Source organism: Heterodontus francisci, unplaced genomic scaffold, assembly GCF_036365525.1.
Source record: "Heterodontus francisci isolate sHetFra1 unplaced genomic scaffold, sHetFra1.hap1 HAP1_SCAFFOLD_1247, whole genome shotgun sequence".
Classification (NCBI taxonomy): domain Eukaryota; kingdom Metazoa; phylum Chordata; class Chondrichthyes; order Heterodontiformes; family Heterodontidae; genus Heterodontus; species Heterodontus francisci.
In genome coordinates this window covers 68623-91513 of record NW_027140116.1, presented here as the reverse complement: position 1 = coordinate 91513, position 22891 = coordinate 68623, and the positions used below count along the sequence as shown (strand labels likewise).

Sequence of the window (22891 nt, the reverse complement as noted above, 5' to 3'; positions counted from 1 at the left end):
ATTTCAGTGTGTAATATTTATAAAGCGCTTCGGAAGACAGGAAGAGGCCGATCGGCCCCTCGAGCCTGTTCCATCCCTTTGGGATGTTTTATTCCTCTCCCTCTCCCTGTGTGTCTCTCTCTCTCTCTGTCCCTCACCCCAACTCTTTCTCCCTCACCCCATCTCTCTCTCTCCCTCACCCGATCTCTCTCTCTCTCCTGAACCCATCGCTTTCTCTCTCTCTCTCTCTCTTTCTCTCTCTCTCTCTCAGAAGAGGACCGTCGAATCATAGCGTACTATAACACAGTCTGAGGCGATTCGACCCATTGAATCTGTGCTATCTCTTTTGAAGAGCAGTCCAGTTAGTCGCACTCTCCAGCTCCTCCCCCATCACTTCATTTTTTTCTGTCATTGGATTAGATTAGATTAGATTAGAGATACAGCACTGAAACAGGCCCTTCGGCCCACCGAGTCTGTGCCGAACATCAACCACCCATTTATACTAATCCTACACTAATCCCATATTCCGACCAAACATCCCCACCTGTCCCTATATTTCCCTACCACCTACCTATACTAGTGACAATTTATAATGGCCAATTTACCTATCAACCTGCAAGTCTTTTGGCTTGTGGGAGGAAACCGGAGCACCCGGAGAAAACCCACGCAGACACAGGAAGAACTTGCAAACTCCACACAGGCAGTACCCGGAATCGAACCCGGGTCCTTGGAGCTGTGAGGCTGCGGTGCTAACCACTGCGCCACTGTGCCGCCCATTGACTGTCCATATCTTGTCTTGGGAATGCAGCATCTAGCACATTCCATAGTGATGTCTGGGAAGTGTTTATTTGTACAAGTGAATTGACCATTTAATATTTTTAACTTACTGAACCCTTGTGTTCCCACAAAGATCAAGCTAGTAAATTCAACAGTGTCCACTTTGACTTCATCCCATCGTGTCTTATGTACATTCTCACAGGATAGCAGGTATAACTGTAGTCATAGTATTCAGCTGAAAATTGATCAGTAACATTGTGATTTGTGATTTCAGTCCATATTTACAGTACACACGGTACTTAACTATTGTAATAAAGTCATATAGTATCTATTATCCCACTGGGGCAACATTTCACTGGCTCCAAACTCTCACTAAACACTAAAACATTCCACAATACAAAGCTCACAAATTCAACACAAGTTTCCTTTTCTGAGTCTCGCTGGTCTGTTCTGATTCTCTGAGGGATTACTGATGCTTATCCTCCACATGAGCAGTCGTCCTAATCCCGTGTGCCTGTCCTGCTCCCAAACCCGGCATCCGCTTACATTAATGCAAGTGATACAGGAGCGTCTCAGTGACTGAGGCAGGTGAGTCTTGAGCCTGAGCCGGACACAGTGAGTGACCCGGGTTAATCCGACACTCCAGGCAAAAGGTGGTAGTAGTTTGGAACGTGTCTTCTGCACACGCACATTGATGCAGAATTAATTGTCGTTTTTAAATCGAAGATTGTCCTCATCAAATGCTTTTGAAAATTGAAATATTCTTCTTTCGCTCTCTGTCCCTGAGCGATGGGATAATGCTTTAAATGCCAAGGGGAGGTGGTTGGATTCTCTCTTGTTGCAGATGGTCATTGCCTGGCACTTGTGTGACGTGAACGTTGCTTCCCACTGGTCGGCCCAAACCTGAATGTTGTCCGGGTCTTGGTGCATGTGGCTCTGGATTGCTTCATTATCTGAGGCAAAATATTGTGGATGCTGGAAATCTGGAATCCATCGAGCTGAATCACTAACTCTGTTTCTCTCTCCACAGATGCTGCCTGACCTGCTCAGTATATCCAGCATTTTCTGCTGGGATCTCAGCTGAAGATGGTTGGGCTGAGGACACTCCCCTGATAAACTCCTGCAGTGAAGGCCTGGGAATGAGATGATTGACTTCCAACAACCAAAACCATCTTCCTTCGTGCTCGGTATGATTCCAACCAGTGGAGAGTTTTCCCCCCGATTCCCAACGACTTCAATTTTACTCGAGCTCCTCAATGCCCCATTCAGTCAAACACTGCCTTGATGTTAAGGTCAGTCTCTCTTCCCAGTAGCAGACAGGAGTGAATCGTTCCCTTTGACCCGTTGTACACTGAACAAGCTGTGCTTCTTCACAGTCTGATACAGGACTGTACACGGCCCATTAATGTAGCCCATTAAACACTCCCAGAGCAGGTTCAGCACAGTTTAGGAACAGAGTATAGTTCCTTCAACATTCTCTCTGTCTTCCTCTCTCTGTCTCTCCTTCCTGCTATCTCTGACACTAGGAGAGAGACAGAGGGAGAGAGGGTTAGATATGAAGGCAGAGAGAGGGCTGTAGAGAGGGACAAATTTGGAGAGAGAGACTTTGTTGAGGTGGATGAAAAGGATAATGTAAGATATATTATTTTGATGTAATCCTTCACTGCTGTGTACACAAACATTTAAGAGATAGAGTTGGAGAGAGAAACATCGGGAGAGGGAGAAATGTAGATGATTTTGGGGCCCAGGCGGACACATTTAATGATCTAGAAGGAATAGCCTCCATTTTAAGCATCCAGCAAGCTATTCCACTGTAGGAGCCATCACACCCTCATGATATTGGTTGTGGAAATTTCATGCTGGCTTATTGGGTAATTTTTAAACCTGTGTTGGATAGATTCTTATTTACCAAAGATATTCAGAGATAAGGGGCAAAGGCAGGATATATGGTCTAAGTTAGATCACAGATCTGCCATGATCTCATTGAATGCCGGAACAGAGTTGTGGGGTTAAATTGCATCCTCCTCTTCCAGTATCCCCTGTTTAATATCCTTCTTTCTCTCTCAGTCACCCTGTCAGTCTGTGTCTCTCTGTTTCTCTCTTTCTGTCTCTCTCTCTCTCTCTCTATCGGACAGTGTAGAGTGAGATTCACTCTGTATCCACCCCATGATGTTCCTGCCCAGGGAATGTGTGATGGGACAGTGTAGAGGGAAATTTACTCTGTGTCAAACCCAACATTGTGCTTGACTTGGAAATGTTTCATGGGACAGTGTAGCTGGAGATTTACTCTGTATCCCTGGAATTTAGAAGGTTATGGGGTGATTTGATGATTGTTTTCAATATAATAAGGGAAACTGATAGGGTGGACAGAGAGTAACAATTCCCACTGGCTGCAGAGTCAGGAACTTGGGGGCATAGTCTAAATATCTAAACGTAGTCTGAAAACATTTCAGGAGTGAAATGAAGAAACATTTCAACACACCAGGCGTGGTATCAGTTTGGAAATCTCTTCCACAAACGGCAATTGATGCTGAGACACTTGTTCATTTTTAAATCTGAGTTTGATAGATTTTTTATTAACCAAAGGTATTAAGGGGCAAAGATAGGTACATGGAGTTAGATCACACATCAGCCATGAGCTCATTGAATGACAGAACAGTGTTGAGGGGCCAAATTGCCTCCTCCTTTTCTTCTGTCCTACGACAAATATCCTGCTATCACTCTCTGTGTCTCGGTCTGTGTCTCTCTGTCTGTCTCTCTCTTTCTCTGTCTGTCTCTCTCTCTCTCAAACATCAGTCAGCCATTTTAGGTTGGTTCTCGGTGGCCATTTTATGTTACCACAACACTGGGACATTTATTTCAGAGACTGACTCCTCACCAATGTAAAGGTAGTGCTTAAAATCTGACAGAGAAACAGACATGGAGACACTGAGACACACAGTACTAGAAAGGAATCAATCATTCCCTTGTACCCAATAATTTTCCCACCACTATGATTAGGCTGGGTGGCCTGTAATTACTCAGTCATTATTTTCTCCCTTGTTAAACAACAGTACAACATACACAGTCCTCCAGTCCTCTGGCAGCACGACTGTAACCAGAGAGGATTGGAAAATGATGGTCAGAGCCTCTGCTATTTCCTCCCTTGTACCTCTTAACAATCTGAGTCTGGTGAATTATCAGCTTTCAAAGATGCTAAACCCCTTAATATTTCCTCTCTCTCTGTTTATCCCATTCAATATTTCAAACCCTTCCTCATTGACTACAATGTCTGTGTCGTACCCTCTTTGAAGACATTCGTGATGTGTTCATTAAGAACCACGGGGAGGAAAAAGGAGGAGAGACGATATAAAGTAAAGGATAGAATTCTAAAGGAGGTGCAGGAACAGACAGATCTGGGGGGTATTTGTACACACATCACTGAAGGTGACAGGGCAGGTTGAGAATGTGGTTAAAAGGGATAAGGTGTCCTCGACTTTAGAAATACAGACAGAGTATAAAAGCAATGAGGCTATGTCAGACCTGTGTAAAACACTGGTTTGGCCTCAACTGGAGTATTGTCCAATCCTGCGCACTGCACTTGAGGAAGGATGTGGAGGCATTAGAGAGGGTGCAGAAAAGATTCACAAGCCTGGTTCCAGGGATGAGGGACTTCATTTACGTGGATAGATTGGAGAAGCTGGGGTTGTTCGCTGTGTCTCTCTCTGTCCTCCTCTCTCTATCTCTCCCTCCTGCTGTCTCTGACACTGGGAGAGAGACAGAGGGAGTGAGGGTTAGATATACAGGCAGAGAGAGAGTGCTGTAGAGAGGGACAAGGTTGGAGAGAGAGAGATTGTTGGGGTGGATTGAAAGGGAGAATGTAAGATATATTAATTTGATGTAATCCTTCACTCCTGTGTACACAAACAGAGAAAGATAGGTGTGCAGAGTGAAATATTAGTAGAGAGGGAGAAATGTGGATGAAGTTGGGACCCAGGCGGCCGGTTCTGATGATCCAGAAGGAAAACACTCTATTGTAAACATCCAGCAAGCTATTCCACTGTGGGAGCCATCACATCCTCATGATATTGATTTGGAAATATTGAAATCTCTGTCCCTGGTTATTGACCCCTCTGCTAAGGGAAATGGGTCCTTCCTATCCACTCTATCTCAGTCCATCATCATTTTATACAATATAGACAGCAAAGTATATTATATGAGTGGAAACTGTAAACATTACACTCAGTACACACGGTATCTTACTGTTGTAATAAGCTAATATAGATTCTATTCATCCCACTGGGACAAAATTTCACTGGATCAACATTCTCACCAAATACTAAAACATTCCACAATGCAAGGATCAATAATTCAACACAAGTTTCCTTTTTTAATTCTCCCTGGTCTCTCCATCTCTCTCACACTTCCTCCCTCTCTTCATCACTTTCTCTCTCTCCTTCCCTCCCTCTCTGTTTCTTTCTCTCTCTCTCTGTCTCTCCCTCTTTCTCTGTCTCTCCCTCTCTCTTTCTCTGCCTCTGTCTATGACTCTTTGTCTCTCTCACACCATCGCTCCCTCTCTCTCTCTGCCTCACCATCTCTCTGTCTCTCTCTCTCCTTTTACTCTGTCTCTCCCTCTCTCTGCGTCTCTCCCTCTCTCTGCGTCTCTCCCTCTCTCTCTGCGTCTCTCCCCCTCTCTCTGCATCTCTCCCCCTCTCTCTGCGTCTCTCCCCCTCTCTCTGCGTCTCTCCCTCTCTCTCTGCGTCTCCCCCTCTCTCTCTGCGTCTCTCTCCCTCTCTCTGCGTCTCTCTCCCTTTCTCTGCGTCTCTCCACCTCTCTCTGCATCTCTTCCCCTCTCTCTCTGCGTCTCTCCCTCTCTCTCTGCGTCTCTCCCTCTCTCTGCGGCCTCTCCCTCTCTGCCTCTTCCCCACCTGACTTTCTCATTGTCTTTCCCCATCACTCTCTCTCTCTGCTTCTCCCTCTTTCCCTCTCTCTTTCCCTTTGTCGCTGTCTGTCCCTATCCATCTCTCACTGTCTGTCTCTCTCTGTCTCCCTCTCTATCTACACTGCCTCTCTATCTGCCACTGCCTCTCCCCCTCTCTGTCTCTTTCTCTGCCTCTGTCCATCACTCTATTTGTGCCTCCCTTGCACCATCTCTCTCTCTGTCTCTGCCTCTCTTGTGCTCTCCGTCTCTCTCACCGGCTCTCTCTCCATAACCCTTCCTGTCTCTCTCTCTTTTTCTCTCTCTCTGTCTCTCCTCTCACTCTCTGTCCATGACTCTCTTTGTGTCACTCCCACACTATTTCTTTCTCTCTGCCTCTCTCTCTCTGCCTCTCTCTCTCTCTCTCTCTCTGCCTCTGTCGCTCTGCCTCTCCCTGTCTCTACCTCTCTTTCTGCCTCTCCCTGTCTCTACCTCTCTCTCTCTCCCTCTCCCTGTCTCTACCTCTCTTTCTGCCTCTCCCTGTCTCTACCTCTCTCTCTCCCTCTCCCTGTCTCTACCTCTCTATCTGCCTCTCCCTGTCTCTGCCTCTCCCTGTCTCTACCTCTCTCTCTCCCTCCATCTATCTCTCTCCCTCTGTACCCTCTCAATCCCAATCTCTCGCTGTGTCATTCCCTCAAGGATGCTGCACACAGCTTTGCAGGAACACTGACGACACTCTCCATCCCAATCTCTTCCTCTTTCTCTCTGGTACTCTCTCCCCTTTGCTATCCTTCCCTCTTTCTGTTATTCTCTCGCTATATCTATCCCTGTCTTTCTCACTGTTACTCTCTCCATTTGGATGGAGGAGGAGAAAGAGAGGCATATGTAGAGGCAGCTTTACTCTGTATCTAACCCCACACTGTACCTGCCCTGGGAGTGTTTTATAAAACAGAGAAGACAGAGATTTACTCAATAACTAACTAATAGCTTGTCAGCATTTGATGGGACAGTGCAGATGGAGCTTTACTCTGTATCCCTGGAATTTAGAAGGTTAAGGGGTGATCTGATCAAAGTTAAAAGTGGTGGATGGGGTGCCAATCAAGTGGGCTGCTTTGTCCTGGATGGTGTAGAGATTCTGGAGTGTTGTAGGTGCTGCACTCATCCAGGCAAGTGGAGAGATACCATCACACACCTGACTTGTCTCTTGTAGGTGGTGGAAAGGCTTTGGGGAGTCAGGGGGTGAGTCACTTGTAGCCACAGTATTGATGTGATTTCTTCAGCTCAGTTTCTGGTGAATGTTTCGCCAGGATATTGATGCTGGGGGATTCAGTGATGGGATAATGCTTTGAATGCCAAGGGGAGGTGGTTGGATTCTCACTTGTTGCAGATGCTCATTGCCTGTCTGTGTGTGTTTTTCTGTGTGTGTGTTTTTCTGTGCTCTGGGACCAATTTCCTCATGGGGAGGTCATAATGGTGCCTCATAATTGACTAGTTAGCAAAATGAATGTTCATGGAATGAACGGGACAGGGACAGAGTGGATACGACATTGGATAAGGGACAGAACACAGAGAGTAGTGGTGAATGGTTGGTTCAGACTGGAGGACGGTATCTATGCCTGACATAATCTTATAGACTTCTAGTCAATCTCCCCTCAATCTCCTTGGTTCTAAAGAGATCAAACCCAGCTTTTCCAACCTAACTTTGTAGCTAAAATCCCTCATCCCTGGAACCATTCTGGTAAATCTCCTCTGCACCCTCTCAAGGACCCTCACCTCCTTCCCAAAGTGTGGTGACCAGAACTGGACACAATTCTCCAATTGGGGCCTAACCAGAGCTTTATAAATGTTCAGCATAACCTCCCTGCTTTTGTACAGACTGTATACAGTGTACATTGTGGTACAGGGGTATTCCCCAGGGGTTTGGATTAGGACCACTGATCTTTTTGATATATATTAATGACTTGGACTTGGGTTTACAGGGCATAACTTCAACATTACACCATCTGCAATGTAATAAACAGGGAAGGGAATAGTAGTAGACTTCAGGAGGATAGAGGCAGTCTGGTGAAATGGTCAGACACATGGCAGGTTAACTTCAATGCTGAGAAATGTAAAATGATGCATTTTGGAAGGAAGGCTGAGGAGATGCAATATAAACTAAATGGTACAATGTTAAAATGGGTGCAGGGACAGAGAGATCTGGGATTTCATTTGTGTCACTTTTTATATCTGAAAGATTCAATTTGGGGCTTGCAATCTGTGAGTTGAATTTAGCTTCATCCTGAAAAGTGTTAGCAAACGTGTTTGGAAATGTGTCAAAAGCTGTTTCCATTCAGACATTCCTGCATTGTGGAAGTGTGAGCTATCTTTGCAGAGACAGGAAATAGGGGTGTTTGAATGGACCTGCAGGTTTTAGTTGATGCAATAAGGTGAGAATTTGAATTGTGTCCCTTCCAGATACACAGAATTGAAGGTATTTACAGAACACCACATGAAGTAGTTTACCAATGTCTGACAAACTTCAAAGACTTCAGACACATGGAAGAAGAGGAGAAGGGAACAATATACAAAACCTGAGACAGTCAGACAACAGCAGGAGGAATATGAATCTCTTTATGTGTTTTAATTTGAAGGCCTGATCTGATGATTGAAAAAGCAGGAGTTCAAATCCCACACTGGGCTGTTGTGAATTTGAATTCTGTTTCTTCTAAAAAAAAACATATCTCTGGAATTAAAAACCTCGAGGATGGCATGATTCACTCCTGTCTACTGGCGTAAAGCCCGTGTGTGTCTCAGTTTTGCTGTATTTATTAACGATTTAAGATGATGGGGTAGAATGTCACATACCCAAGTTTACCAATGACACAAAAATAGGCAGCATTGTAAGCAGTGTAACTGGAAGCATCAAATTACAAAGAGATATTAATATCTTAAATAAATGGGCAAAACTGTGGTAGTTAGATTTCAATGTCAGTAAAAAAGACTAGAACACAGTACTTTGCAAATGGTGAAAAACTAGAAACACTGGAGGTCCAAAGAGACTTGGGGGTGGGGGGGTGTCTGTGTCCATTTGAGTGCAGTGTAGATTTACCAGAATGATAACTGGACTCTAAGGGTTAAATTACGAGGTGATATTACACAAACTGGGGATTTTTTCACTGGAATTTAGGAGGATCAAGGTGATTTGATCAAAGTTGTTGAGATATTAAGGGGAACTGATGGTGTAGTTTGGGAGAAACTATTTCAGCAGCTTGGGAACACAGGAACAGGAGTAGGCCATTCAGCCCATCGAGCCTGCTCCCCCATTCAATACTATCATGGCTGATCATTCACTTCAATGCCTTTTTCCCAGACAATCCTCATATCCCTTTATGTCTTTGGTGTTTAGAAATCTGTCAATCTCTGCTTTAAACATACTCAATGACTGAGCTTCCACAGCCCTCTGGGATAGAGAATTCCAAAGATTCACAACCCTCTGAGTCATGAAATTTCTCCTCATCTCTGTCCCAAGTGGCTTCCCCCTTATTTTTAAATTGTGTCCCCTGGTTCCAGACTCCTCAACCAGGAGAAACATCTTACCTGCATCTACCCTGTCTATCTGTAACGTTACCCCAGGGTCTCCACACAGCCTGTCTCCCCGTCCCCCTGCTTCTAAAGTGTCTCAGGGTCTCCTGGCACTTTCTATCTCTCTGCTTCTGTCTCTATCCCTCACTATCTCTCTGTTACTCTACCTCTGTCCCTCTCTCTCTGTGTCTATCACTCTCTCCCACCATGTTGGTTATCATTAGGGGTCGAGTTAAATCACAGACAAAATAAACACTTCACCTGTCTGCCCCGGAATAAATAGCAAAATTTGTGACTATTTTATGTCTGTAAATGATGGGATGTTGCAAATTGATTTAAACTCGTACGTTTGGACAAACAACTTAAAAACAATTATTCACAAGTCTAGTCCAACTTAACTACAGATTCGACCCGATAAGGTAATAAATGCCAACACTCTTGAATTTGTTGCAGTACCTTAAGCTTTACTCTGTATGGCTTTCAGAAATTAAACATTACACATGCACTACAAGATTAAAGATTATACATAGGTTAGGTTACATAGAATTCCAGTAAAATAGCACTAAAATCCCAGAGAATATTCCTTCTTTTCTGAACGGAGGGATGTGACTAGTGGTGTTCCGCAGGGATCAGTGCTGGGACCTTTGCTGTTTGTAGTATATATAAATGATTTGGAGGAAAATGTAGCTGGTCTGATTAGTAAGTTTGTGGACGACACAAAGGTTGGTGGAGTTGCGAATAATGATGAGGATTGTCAGAGGATACAGCAGGATATAGATCGGTTGGAGACTTGGGCGGAGAAATGGCAGATGGAGTTTAATTTGGACAAATGTGAGGTAATGCATTTTGGAAGGTCTAATGCAGGTGGGAAGTATACAGTAAATGGCAGAGCCCTTAGGAGTATTGACAGGCAGAGAGATCTGGGCGTACAGGTCCACAGGTCACTGAAAGTGGCAACGCAGGTGGATAAGGTAGTCAAGAAGGCATACGGCATGCTTGCCTTCATCGGTCGGGGCATAGGGTATAAAAATAGGCAAGTCATGTTGCAGCTGTACAGAACTTTAGTTAGGCCACACTTAGAATATTGCGTGCAATTCTGGTCGCCACACTACCAGAAGGACGTGGAGGCTTTGGAGAGGGTACAGAAGAGGTTTACCAGGATGTTGTCTGGTCTGGAGGGCATTAGCTATGAGGAGAGGTTGGATAAACTCGGATTGTTTTCACTGGAACGACGGAGGTGGAGGGGCGACATGATAGAGGTTTACAAAGTTATAAGCGGCATGGCGAGAGTGGATAGTCAGAAGCTTTTTCCCAGGGTGGAAGAGTCAGTTACTAGGGGACAGAGGTTTAAGGTGAGAGGGGCAAATTTTAGAGGGGATGTGCGAGGCAAGTTCTTTACATAGAGGGTGGTGAGTGCCTGGAACTTGTTGCCGGGGGAGGTGGTGGAAACAGGTACCATAGAGACATTTAAGAGGCATCTTGACAAATACATGAATAGGATGGGAATAGAGGGATACGGACCCCGGAAGTGCAGACGGTTTTAGTTTAGGCAGGCATCAAGATCGGGCCGAATGGCCTGTTCCTGTGCTGTACTGTTCTTTGTTCTATACTTCATTTCTTTGCTACCAATGTTTATATTTAAATGCAATAAGTTTTGGTCCTGCACATTGTGCAGGTGACCTCACAATGGTCTGGCCATGACAGCATAAACCAGTAACCATGTTAACACAGTTTCAACCTAAGGATAGCTGTGATGTGGCTTCATATCATCGAGAGTCAACGTGTGGAAACATCGTAGACTTCAGTGCTGCTTTATTTAAGCGTCCATCACTTTTCTTTATCGCAATAGTTGTTGGTGTGATTTGTACTGGTACAAATCAGGTACAACTGGTCCAGTTTTGGTATTGAGAGGAAGCTGGGTGTTCTTGTTCACAAATCAGCAAGTTAACATGTAGGTACAGAAAGCAAATAGTGTGATAGCCTTTTAATCACCAACCCTTTGTAATAGAGTGAAGAACTCTAATGACAACCGTGGATAAAGTCTTAGTGAGACCACACCTGCAATACTGTTTCTAGTTTTGGTCATCTTATTGTAAGGGAGGACACACTTAGCTTGGAGGGAGTGCAACAATGGTTCACTCCGCTGATTGCTGGGATGAGGGGATTCTCTTATGAGAAGAGACAGAGTAAACTAGGCCGAGATTCCCAAGAATTTTTACATTTCTTCATGGGATGTCAGTATTGATGACAAGGCCAGCACTTGTTACCCATCCTTAATTGTCCTTGAGAAGGTGATGGTGAGCTTCCTTCTTGAACTCTGATGTTATTAGGAAGGAAGTTCCAGGATTTTGACCCAGTGACCGTGATGGAAATGTGATCTAGCTTCAAATCAGGATGGTGGAAAGGAGTTACACAATCTACAAAGGCCCAGTGTCTGCTGCGATAGCTACTGTTCACTGAAATAACAATAAAAGTCCTTGAATTAGTCTCAGCATCTCTGGGATAGGCTGAGGAAAGCTGGCCAGGAAACCAACCATGCTGCAGTCCAGAGACTCCTGCTTGAACTGCTGACTTCACTGTCCAAGATCACCTGGGCCTTCTGGTTGATATTGGAAACTAGTTCCTTGCACTAAAGAGAGGAAAAGCAATATTTCGTTATTTCTAGTGAATATATTCCCTCGTCGCACACCTCTGATTTATTTTCAGTCTTCTTTTCCTTTTCAGAACACAATATTGAATGATAAAATGATGTGCTTTAACATCAAGCGTTCCAGACGACAATCAAAGTCATTTGAGGTATTTTATTGAGCTGTTGTAATGTTTTCTGATAAAGCAGCTTAAAGTGCAGAGTCCATCAAAAACAGCATTTTGTGATCAAATCTGGTAAACTGCTGCCCAAATCGCAACAAGGTAATACACCTCCCTGCATGCACACCAGATTCCCTCTTGACTGCAGGCTTCGTTTTTTCTATAGTTGACCTTTAGTTGCTATTCAGCATCTTCTCCACAGAAGGGTGGTGTTTCCTGGAGGTTTATCAGTAAGCTGGTTTCAGTAGAAAGTGTCTCTCACCTGTTCCCTGGAAATGTCAGCAATTCAGTCTTTTAGCAGTTCAGTTAACCATTATTATATCTGTTCTGCGTCTTTAGGATCCTATTTCTGTTTTAAAATACCCTCCCTATTTATGGATTCTCCTCTTTTGGACCTCATACACCCCCTCTTCAGTGCCTTTATTGCCTCTTCATGACCAATATTCTGCACTCACTTGGTAAGAGCTGCATTCGAATGACCTGACTGATGTGACTCCTAATTTCCTTCCTTCTCGCTCTCTCTGTTTCTAGTTCTTGCTGTCTCTTTCTGTCTCTCGCACTCGTGCCTGCATTTGCACTGGCTGGCTTTCTCATTCAGGCAAGCTCACCAATACTTTTTTACACTCATGCTCTTTCTTGACTTGTTCAAGCCTCGCAGCACCACAGGATGTGTTTTAACTTCATCCTGTGTAGGTGGATGCTGCAAAGTTACAATGAGTAACTGGGTGAGGCAGGCAAGTAAATATCTGCATAGATATAGGAGTGTTCAAATACTGAGTGTTTAACTGAAAAGCAAAGGGATTATTTAATAACTGAGAGTTAAAACACTAACAGAAGTGTTCATATGTAATGGCCGTGATGAATTTGTGCATGTCATGTGCTGACAATCTAACTGGGTAATTTACAAACGTGCTAAATGATGAACTGTCAATGTTGACTTATTAACCAGTGGATGTGAGATGGTGACATCATTCTTCAGAGTAGATTTTGTCTGAGCGAGGGAGGAAAACCAATGGAAAGATTTCACAGTTTAACTATCATGGAATCATGCATTACTTCCCCTCCTCAAGACCCAGCTGTTGTATCCACAATGCCTCCATTTTTATTTTGGTGGGGGTGTGGTAAGTGTCTGGGAGTTTCACGGCACAATAGATGTAACTGGGAAGAGGGAACGTTCTGAGATATAATCATTGACGCACTTTCTCAAAAACAAATTTCTGCAGTCACCTGAATTATCGTTTCAGTCACCCAATCGCCCTGTGGACACCGTCTCCTCGCGAGTATCATCCTCGCTTAGTAGTGTGTCGTCAACATCATCACCATCCAGTCCCAAGGTTCCCAAGCGTTCCATCCTGGCAGCCGTCTGTAATTGGATCCAGAAGGGTTCTGGTCGATCAACTTCAGGCAATTGTGTTCCCGAGTGTTCTCCCTCAGTGACTGCCTGCTTTTCTAAAGGGGCATTTCCTGGGTGCAGGCACTATAACATCGGGAACATCCAAGAGGATGACCATCTGTACAACAGCACTTTGGTAAGTACATCGATTGTTTCTGTTAGTCATGTTCATGCTGCTTAATGACTGTTGCTTCTCTCAATATATTCATAGACATTACAAAAAAAAGTTCCTCTTGTATTTAAGAAATAAATGACCTCAGACCATTTGTTACCATCTAGTCATATTGAAGATGGTGGTGTGTCTGCTCTTAGTGCTAATTCACAATGTCTAATTTACACATTGTTGATATCTTTTCTGTCTCTTGAGTATTTTGGCCATCATTTCAACTTTCCTTTGGAATGCTGTCGCACTGTTTGAGTTTTGCTGACATTCCTCATTAAATGTACAGGCTACACCAAGGTGTGACACACTCATCCCCTTCTTCAGGGAATGAGCTGAAATCTATTCATTTCTGATTTCTCCCCATCCTTGTACCTGATTGTAACAATGTACCAAGCAGGTACAGATTGAAGGCTGGGTTCTTCAATGAGTGTGGAGTTAACCACAGGCACCTCTGTCACCTCCTGTTAGTTAATTGAGTAATAATAGCAGAGTCCTTGAACAGTTTTTCTTCCTTGGCCTTGGCTCACGTGAAGTTTCAAAGGTGGGAAGAGAGCAAATGAAAAATAGGAGTGGAGAAAGGTACAGTCCAAAATCGAATTGTCACCATGTTACTGATTCAAAAATGACGACTCAAACCTAAACATTATTGGTCACATGGGTAACAAGCTGGCCATATAACTTAATGACCCACTCATATATTTTATGTTGGGAAAGATTATTTCAAGCCTCTTTGATTGTGGTTTCTAAATAGCTCAGTGTGATTTCTGGAAACTTTCTTCTGATATTTAAGCATTATAATTTAACACAACCTCTGGATGAGTTCTGGCAAAGAAAATATTTGTGAGCTAAATGTTTAGCTTTACCAGGGCAAGCGATCATTCAGACAGCAGACCTCTGTACGTCAGAGTTTAATAATTACCAAGTGAGTATTGGCTGAGAGTGGTGTCAATGAGTTGGAGTGGGCCATGTCTGGGCAGGTCTTAGAGCCAACATTTCATAGCAAACAGAATCTATTTAAACACAACATTTACCAACTACCACAAACTGAACTCATGACCAAAACTATAGCAAAGTCTCCTGATAGAAGTAGGATTATTTCTGCAACAACATGTAATGAGTGGAGGATAGGTATAAAATTATAGAATGATACAGCATAGAAAGAGGCCATTTGGCCTACTGTGTCTGTGCAGCCTCTTTGAATGTGCTGTCCGGTGCGTCCCCCTCCCTTGCCCTTTCCCCATTGCTCTGTAAATTTTCCTCCTTCAAGTAATTCACCAGTTCCTTTTTGAAGGTTGTCATTGAATCTGCATTCTCCGCCCATTCAGACAGTGCATTCCAAATCATAACTTGCTGCATTTAATAAAAACCTCTTCCTTTTACCACTGATTCTTCCACCATGACATTATTATTTTTTAATTATATATTTACTGGCCCTTCTGACACTGGAATCAGAGTAAATAAGGAGGAGTTATCAAATTCTTCATGATTTTGAACACCTCCATCAAATCTCCCCCTGACCTTCGATGCTGTAACAACCACCAGCCCATAACTGAAGTCCTTCATTTTTGGTGTCATTCTAGTAAATCTAGTGGTGCGATGAATAAAGATGGAAGCTACTTCTGTCAGAATTTTCATCTTATTACTGAGCGAATCAGCCTTTACAGCCTGTATCAAATCTTCACATCACCTTCTCTGCTGTAAGGAGAACAACCATAGCTTTGAGTTAGAATTTCAGGTGCGAAAGGAGGAATGAGAGAGAGAGAGAGAGAGAGACAGAGAGACAGAGAGAGAGCGTGCTTTCCAGAGGGAAAAGTTTGAGAAGGAATTACAAGCACAAAAAGACAGTGAAATCAGACAGATTGAATTGGTGAGGGAAAAATTGTCTTTACGTAGTGGAGAAGCCGCTGGTAATTCAAATGATCCTAGTCCAGAGACAAGCTGTGATTTCTTACACTATTCCCGGTTAGTATCCAAATTTGAAGATGATGATATTGAAGCCTTTTCTCATATACTTTGAGAATAAGTTGCTGAGACAGAACACTTGGGAACCTTACCTTTTGGAAAGGTCTTGCACTTTTTGCTCTCTCTCTCTCTCTATATAAAATATATTCATGAAAAGTAATTAAATTTCTATTTCTTCATGTTACTGATCAAGCTAGGACACCTGTTATTTTGCAGAGATCCTCACCCAAGCAGACCCTGGAACCAGAACCTTCTGAGAATTCTCAGTTCACACAGACCAATTCACAAGATCGAGGTGAGGGGTGAAAATTGTCTCAGTTTGATAAATCGATCCCAAAAGATACATAAACCTCTGCCAGCAGATTTATATTTTCTTCTCATTTCGCAAAAGGCCGGGAAAATCCAGATTCCTATAATTGAACTTACCCAACTGCACTCAGCAGGATCTAACTTGGGAGTCATTTAGCTTCACATAACTCAGTAAACAGCTATTTGTCTGCACCTAATGAAAGCATAAAGCCTCCTCCAGTTTAGTGACTCGTGTCAGCTAATCCCTCGCAAAGCTATATTGTGTCATGGGGACAAATCTGGAGTTGATTGTGGATTTAACTAAAAATAATTCAGAATTTATCAGCATTATTCTGGTTTCTTCACTGTAATTCAAATTGAATATTCAACAATACATGAAACATGTTATTTTACTGAAATCAAGAAGCATCTTTATTCAGTTGGCCGCAGAGCACCTTGACGATGAAGCAGAAAAATCCAATGGGGTCCTCAGCACCGAATGTGCTAATCAGTAACACCCTCCCCACCACCTTTTCTGGTGAAAAGTGGAGACCAGAAAAAAGTTGAAGACAGTATCAGGCTTCATGGCTGTGATTCTCTCATGATTAAAAATCCTGTCAACTCTCACTGTCCAGATAGCACCAAGCAGAAGGCCTCATTAGGGTGAGGGATTCCCAGTGCCTGTGGAATGCTATTGCAGTCAGGGTTTGAAAACATTCTCTGGATACAAGCGTCACTGGTAAAGCTGTCATTTATTGTTCATCCCTCATTGCCCTGAGAAGATGGTGGGACAGGCCCTATCATTGAGCCGCTGCTGGGTTTTTTTGATGATGGTGTTTCCCCATTTTTATTAGGTCGGGAATTCCAAGATTCAGACCCAACAATGAAGGAAGAATGAGGTTTGTCAATGTTTTTCAGTATTAACTCAATAGCTGTTTAACTGTTGGACCAGAGTAAAAACCCAATTGGTTCATTAATGTTCTTTAAGAAAGGAAACCGGATATCCTTACCTGGCCTGGCCCGTGCATGGTCGACCCTTAACTGCCCTCTGAAGAGGCTTAGCAAGACACTCAATTCTATCAAACTGTGACAAAAAAGGCAGCCGGTATTGATCTTCTTGGGGGGTAACTAAGGACAGGGAATAAATTCTGGTTGTGTCAGTAATACTGATATCCTGAGCGTGGATTAAAAAATGTTTTTCTTTTCAGTTATTTGGCCTATGCAATAATGGTGTAAACCTACAAACTTTTCTCTTGTGGGTTTGTGATACATTCTGAATCCTTGTCACAAATTCTAATCCTATTACTCTCAGCCATTCATAATTCTCCATCTAGATTATAGTTTTATGCTTAATCCAATCAACACTATAAAAATGAATGTGTAAATACCAATGTACATTTCTCCTGCTATTCAGAGTTGGTGATATCAGAGCAGGCCATTGTGTTCCATGCTTGGTACCCTACGAACCCTGCCCTTCTCCTAAGAATTCCTGACACAGACAAAATGGCTTGGCTGCAAACGCAATCGTGCTCAACACTACCCAGAGCACCAAAGAGGGACCTTGACGCGCACACGAAGCAGGATTACACTGTGAGGAGACGAACTTTTTATGCAGGTATGACTCAGTAGTGGAATAGCCCTTGAGAACTTCAGCAGACCTTTCCTGCCTTCTCTTATTTTTCCAGTTCCTCAATCCCTTCTGCAGGCACAGAATCAGACTTATCTTCAACAAAGGACAAGAACAAAGAACAAAGAAAATTACAGCACAGGAACAGGCCCTTCGGCCCTCCAAGCCTGCGCCGATCCAGATCCTCTATCTAAACCTGTCGCCTATTTTCTAAGGGTCTGTATCTCTTTGCTTCCTGCCCATTCATGTATCTGTCTAGGTACATCTTAAAAGACGCTATCGTGCCCGCGTCTACCACCTCCGCTGGCAATGCATTCCAGGCACCCACCACCCTCTGCGTAAAGAACTTTCCACGCATATCCCCCCTAAACTTTTCCCCTTTCACTTTGAACTCGTGACCCCTAGTAATTGAATCCCCCACTCTGGGAAAAAGCTTCTTGCTATCCACCCTGTCTATACCTCTCATGATTTTGTACACCTCAATCAGGTCCCCCCTCAACCTCCGTCTTTCTAATGAAAATAATCCTAATCTACTCAACCTCTCTTCATAGCTAGCGCCCTCCATACCAGGCAACATCCTGGTGAACCTCCTCTGCACCCTCTCCAAAGCATCCACATCCTTTTGGTAATGTGGCGACCAGAACTGCACGCAGTATTCCAAATGTGGCCGAACCAAAGTCCTATACAACTGTAACATGACCTGCCAACTCTTGCACTCAATACCCCGTCCGATGAAGGAAAGCATGCCGTATGTCTTCTTGACCACTCTATTGACCTGCGTTGCCACCTTCAGAGAACAATGGACCTGAACACCCAAATCTCTCTGTACATCAATTTTCCCCAGGACTTTTCCATTTACTGTATAGTTCACTCTTGAATTGGATCTTCCAAAATGCATCACCTCGCATTTGCCCGGATTGAACTCCATCTGCCATTTCTCTGCCCAACTCTCCAATCTATCTATATTCTGCTGTATTCTCTGACAGTCCCCTTCACTATCTGCTACTCCACCAATCTTAGTGTCGTCTGCAAACTTGCTAATCAGATCATCTATACTTTCCTCCAAATCATTTATGTATATCACAAACAACAGTGGTCCCAGCACGGATCCCTGTGGAACACCACTGGTCACATGTCTCCATTTTGAGAAACTCCCTTCCACTGCTACTCTCTGTCTCCTGTTGCCCAGCCAGTTCTTTATCCATCTAGCTAGTACACCCTGGACCCCATGCGCCTTCACTTTCTCCATCAGCCTACCATGGGGAACCTTATCAAATGCCTTACTGAAGTCCATGTATATGACATCTACAGCCCTTCACTCATCAATCAACTTTGTCACTTCCTCAAAGAATTCTATTAAGTTGGTAAGACATGACCTTCCCTGCACAAAACCATGTTGCCTATCACTGATAAGCCCATTTTCTTCCAAATGGGACTAGATCCTATCCCTCAATATCTTCTCCAGCAGCTTCCCTACCACTGACGTCAGGCTCACCGGTCTATAATTACCTGGATTATCCCTGCTACCCTTCTTAAACAAGGGGACAACATTAGCAATTCTCCAGTCCTCCGGGACCTCACCCGTGTTTAAGGATGCTGCAAAGATATCTGTTAAGGCCCCAGCTATTTCCTCTCTCGCTTCCCTCAGTAACCTGGGATAGATCCCATGCGGGCCTGGGGACTTGTCCACCTTAATGCCTTTTAGAATAACCAACACTTCCTCCCTCCTTATGCCGACTTGACCTAGAGTAATCAAACATCTATCCCTAACCTCAACATCCGTCATGTCCCTCTCCTCAGTGAATACCGATGCAAAGTACTCGTTTAGAATCTCACCCATTTTCTCTGACTCCAAGCATAACATTCCTCCTTTGTCCTTTAGTGGGCCAATCCTTTCTCTAGTTACCCTCTTGCTCCTTATATATGAATAAAAGGCTTTGGGATTTTCCTTAAGCCTGTTTGCTAAAGATATTTCATGAACCCTTTTAGCCCTCTTAATTCCTCGTTTCAGATTGGTCCTACATTCCCGATATTCTTCCAAAGCTTTGTCTTTCTTCAGCCGCCTAGACCTTATGTATGCTTCCTTTTTCCTCTTAGCTAGTTTCACAATTTCACCTGTCATCCATGGTTCCCTAATCTTGCCATTTCTATCCCTCATTTTCACAGGAACATGTCTTTCCTGCACGCTAATCAAACTCTCTTTAAAAGCCTCCCACATATCAAATGTGGATTTATCTTCAAACAGCTGCTCCCAATCTACATTCCCCAGCTCCTGCCGAATTTTGGTATAGTTGGCCTTCCCACAATTTAGCACTCTTCCTTTAGGACCACTCTCGTCTTTGTCCATGAGTATTCTAAAACTTACAGAATTGTGATCACTATTCCCAAAGTCGTCCCCTACTGAAACTTCAACCACCTGGCCAGGCTCATTCCCTAACACCAGGTCCAGTATGGCCCCTTCCCGAGTTGGACTATTTACATACTGCTCCAGAAAACCCTCCTGGATGCTCCTTACAAATTCTGCTCCATCTAGACCTCTAACACTAAGTGAATCCCAGTCAATGTTGGGAAAATTAAAATCTCCTATCACCACCACCCTGTTGCTCCTACATCTTTCCATAATGTTTACATATTTGTACCTCTATCTCACACTCGCTGTTGGGAGGCCTGTAGTACAGCCCCAACATTGTTACCGCACCCTTCCTATTTCTGAGTTCTGCCCATATTGCCTCACTGCTCGAGTCCTCCATAGTGCCCTCCTTCAGCACAGCTGTGATATCCTCTTTGACCAGTAATGCAACTCCTCCACCCCTTTTACCTCCCTCTCTATCCCGCCTGAAGCATCAATATCCTGGGATATTTAGTTGCCAATCGTGCCCTTCCTTCAACCAAGTCTCAGTAATAGCAATAACATCATACTCCCAGGTACTAATCCAAGCCCTAAGTTCATCTGCCTTACCTACTACACTTCCCGCATTAAAACAAATGCACCTCAGACCACCAGTCCCTTTGCGTTCATCATCTGCTCCCTGCCTGCTCTTCCCCTTGGTCACGCTGACTTTATTATCTAGTTCCTTACAGGCTTTAGTTACTACCTCCTTACTGTCCACTGACCTCCTCATTTGGTTCCCATCCCCCTGCCACATTAGTTTAAACCCTCCCCAACAGCGTTAGCAAAAGCACCCCCAAGGACATTGGTTCCAGTCCGGCCCAGGTGTAGACCGTCCAATTTGTTATAGTCCCACCTCCCCCAGAACCGGTCCCAATGTCCCAAAAATCTGAACCCCTCCCTCCTGCACCATCTCTCAAGCCACGCTTTCATCCTGACTATTCTTTCATTTCTTCTCTGACTATCACGTGGCACTGGTAGCAATCCTGAGATTACTACCTCTGAGGTCCTACTTTTTAACTTGGCTCCTAACTCCCTAAATTCTGCTTGTAGGACCTCATCCCGTTTTTTACCTATATCATTGGTGCCTATGTGCACAATGACAACTGGCTGTTCACCCTCCCCCTTTCAGAATGTTCTGCAGCCGATCTGAGACATCCCTGACCCGTGCACCTGGGAGGCAACATACCATTCGGGAGCCTCGTTTTCGACCACAGAACCGCCTATCTACAACTGCAAGAAATTAGGAAAAAGTTTGATTGCCATTTATGTTGCACTTATTTTGAATTCATGTTCAGCTTTATATTTTACTGTTATTTTGTATACATTGTTATGATGAAGTGAGAAAGGTGTCTCGGGGCCCTTTACAACCTTCACCTGGACTACTGCAGCAGGATTTCATTTGAAACACACTGTGTTTTGAGCTCCCTCTTGGTGAATCCTTGTTCACCACTTTCCAATTATAGAAATGAGCACAAACAGGCATTCTTAGGTTTAAAGAAGAGAAGTGAAATTTATTAAAATTTAAATTTGAACTCTAATCCGGTTAACGCCTACGGATACACACTGTGCCCCACGCCAGCCTGCATACACGATATGCACATGCAAATAGAGACAGAAAAGAGCAGAAGAAAGATCAAGTGAAGAGGTTTGAGGCAATCTCTGAACAGTTTCTTGTTACTGTGCTTCGAGCTCACTGTCGAGTCCTTTTGTAGGTAGTTCTTGCTGGAGGTAATTTTTGCTTTTCACTGGGGCCCAGTATTCTTCTTAAACCTTGTCTCTCTCTCTCTCTCTCTTAGGGTTCCTGTGTCTTCAATGGATTCCAAAGCTGGGGAGAATGAGATGAGAGGAGACAAGATAGAGATGTTCCCAATCCAGGAGCCAGCAGCTTTCTCTCTTCAAGTTCTCGGTGACGAGTTCAATACCTGCAATAGCTAGTTCATCACATGACTAAACTGGTCTGATCACGTCTTCTGTGTACTGATCAGCAGTCTTGCTTTTTCCACCAAAACCCGAATGTTCCCTTTTTTTCTGACTGATCTTGTCAGATGATGGAAAACGCTTTGATTGGTCCCTGGAGAGAAAGCTTTGTTTGAATCTGTGGTATCTTCCCGCCTCTCATCCAGCTGGTTTCAGTGGGGGAGGGGCGGACGGACATTGGAAACTGTTGGTGTTGCGTCATCGAGTTGAGTTCTATACAAGGTGTGATCTGTTTCCGATGGGTTCTGTTGTCCGATTGACTTGATTATATATAAAACCGGTGGATTTCATTGTCTCCTTCACCAGCTTGGAGCCAGTGATGATGTAGGTGACTGGCTGAGAGCAGAAGGCAATGTCTCTGTGGGGTGGAGTGGGTTTTGGTTTAGCATTTGAAAAGCTTGTCCTTTCTGTTCTGAGACCAACAGCCTGTCCTCTGCTAACTGTTTTTTTCATCACTGTCCTTTTCACAGCCATTTCCCCCCAAACTGGGGTGTTACCCCTGGAGAATAAAGTCTTGGATTAAAAATGATAATCCTTTAGTTGCCCCTACGAGGATCTTCTGTCCACCGAGACTGAGACCCCCTCGCACAAATATCTTCCTTCATCCTCTTCTTGTTGTGTGTGAACAACCCTCATGTCCAGATCAAACCGTATCCTCTCCCGTTAAACTAAACTCTGGGGAAAACCCTCCCTCCCGCTTTAAACAAACTTACTATTGCTAAAACACATAGAGACAAGACAGTACATTCCTCTTGTCAAAACATATAGTCTTGGCAAAAACTCTCCTCTCTTATGCCACACAGAAACTTCACTTTACAGTATACAGAAAAGAGAAAAACCTTTCCACATACAAGTTCTGGTTTTATACAATCTGCAAAAACAACTCATCCCTCCCGACCCAAATCTTTAAATCACAATTTTCTCTCGATGAGAGCAATTCATTGGTGTCGGAGGGGCTTTCTTGTGTTTCTGCAGTTAATAAAAACTAAGTAAAACACGACTCTAGATTGTGCCACTACCAGGAGGTGAGACATCAATCAGATCCATGGTGGGATCTCTCCATT

The 22891-nt window shown here is 43.8% G+C and overlaps 1 protein-coding gene across 1 annotated transcript; it reads left to right on the top strand.

Moving 5' to 3' along the window:
* The first annotated feature begins 9821 nt into the window (after positions 1–9821).
* Positions 9822–22003, top strand: LOC137358836 (uncharacterized). Its single transcript, XM_068025057.1, has 6 exons — positions 9822–10053; positions 11942–12013; positions 13270–13554; positions 15760–15838; positions 17246–17446; positions 21647–22003. Exons 1-6 carry the CDS (start codon positions 10027–10029, stop codon positions 21691–21693), a joined length of 711 nt encoding a protein of 236 aa, XP_067881158.1. The 5' UTR covers positions 9822–10026; the 3' UTR covers positions 21694–22003.
* Positions 22004–22891: the final 888 nt, after the last annotated feature.

Coding starts and splice junctions, on each gene's coding strand:
- LOC137358836 (XM_068025057.1), top strand. CDS start 10,027: ATGGAGTTTAATTTGGACAAATGTGAG. Junction 12,014..13,269: donor GACAATCAAAGTCATTTGAG/GTATTTTATTGA, acceptor TTATCGTTTCAG/TCACCCAATCGCCCTGTGGA. Junction 15,839..17,245: donor GACCAATTCACAAGATCGAG/GTGAGGGGTGAA, acceptor CCTGCTATTCAG/AGTTGGTGATATCAGAGCAG.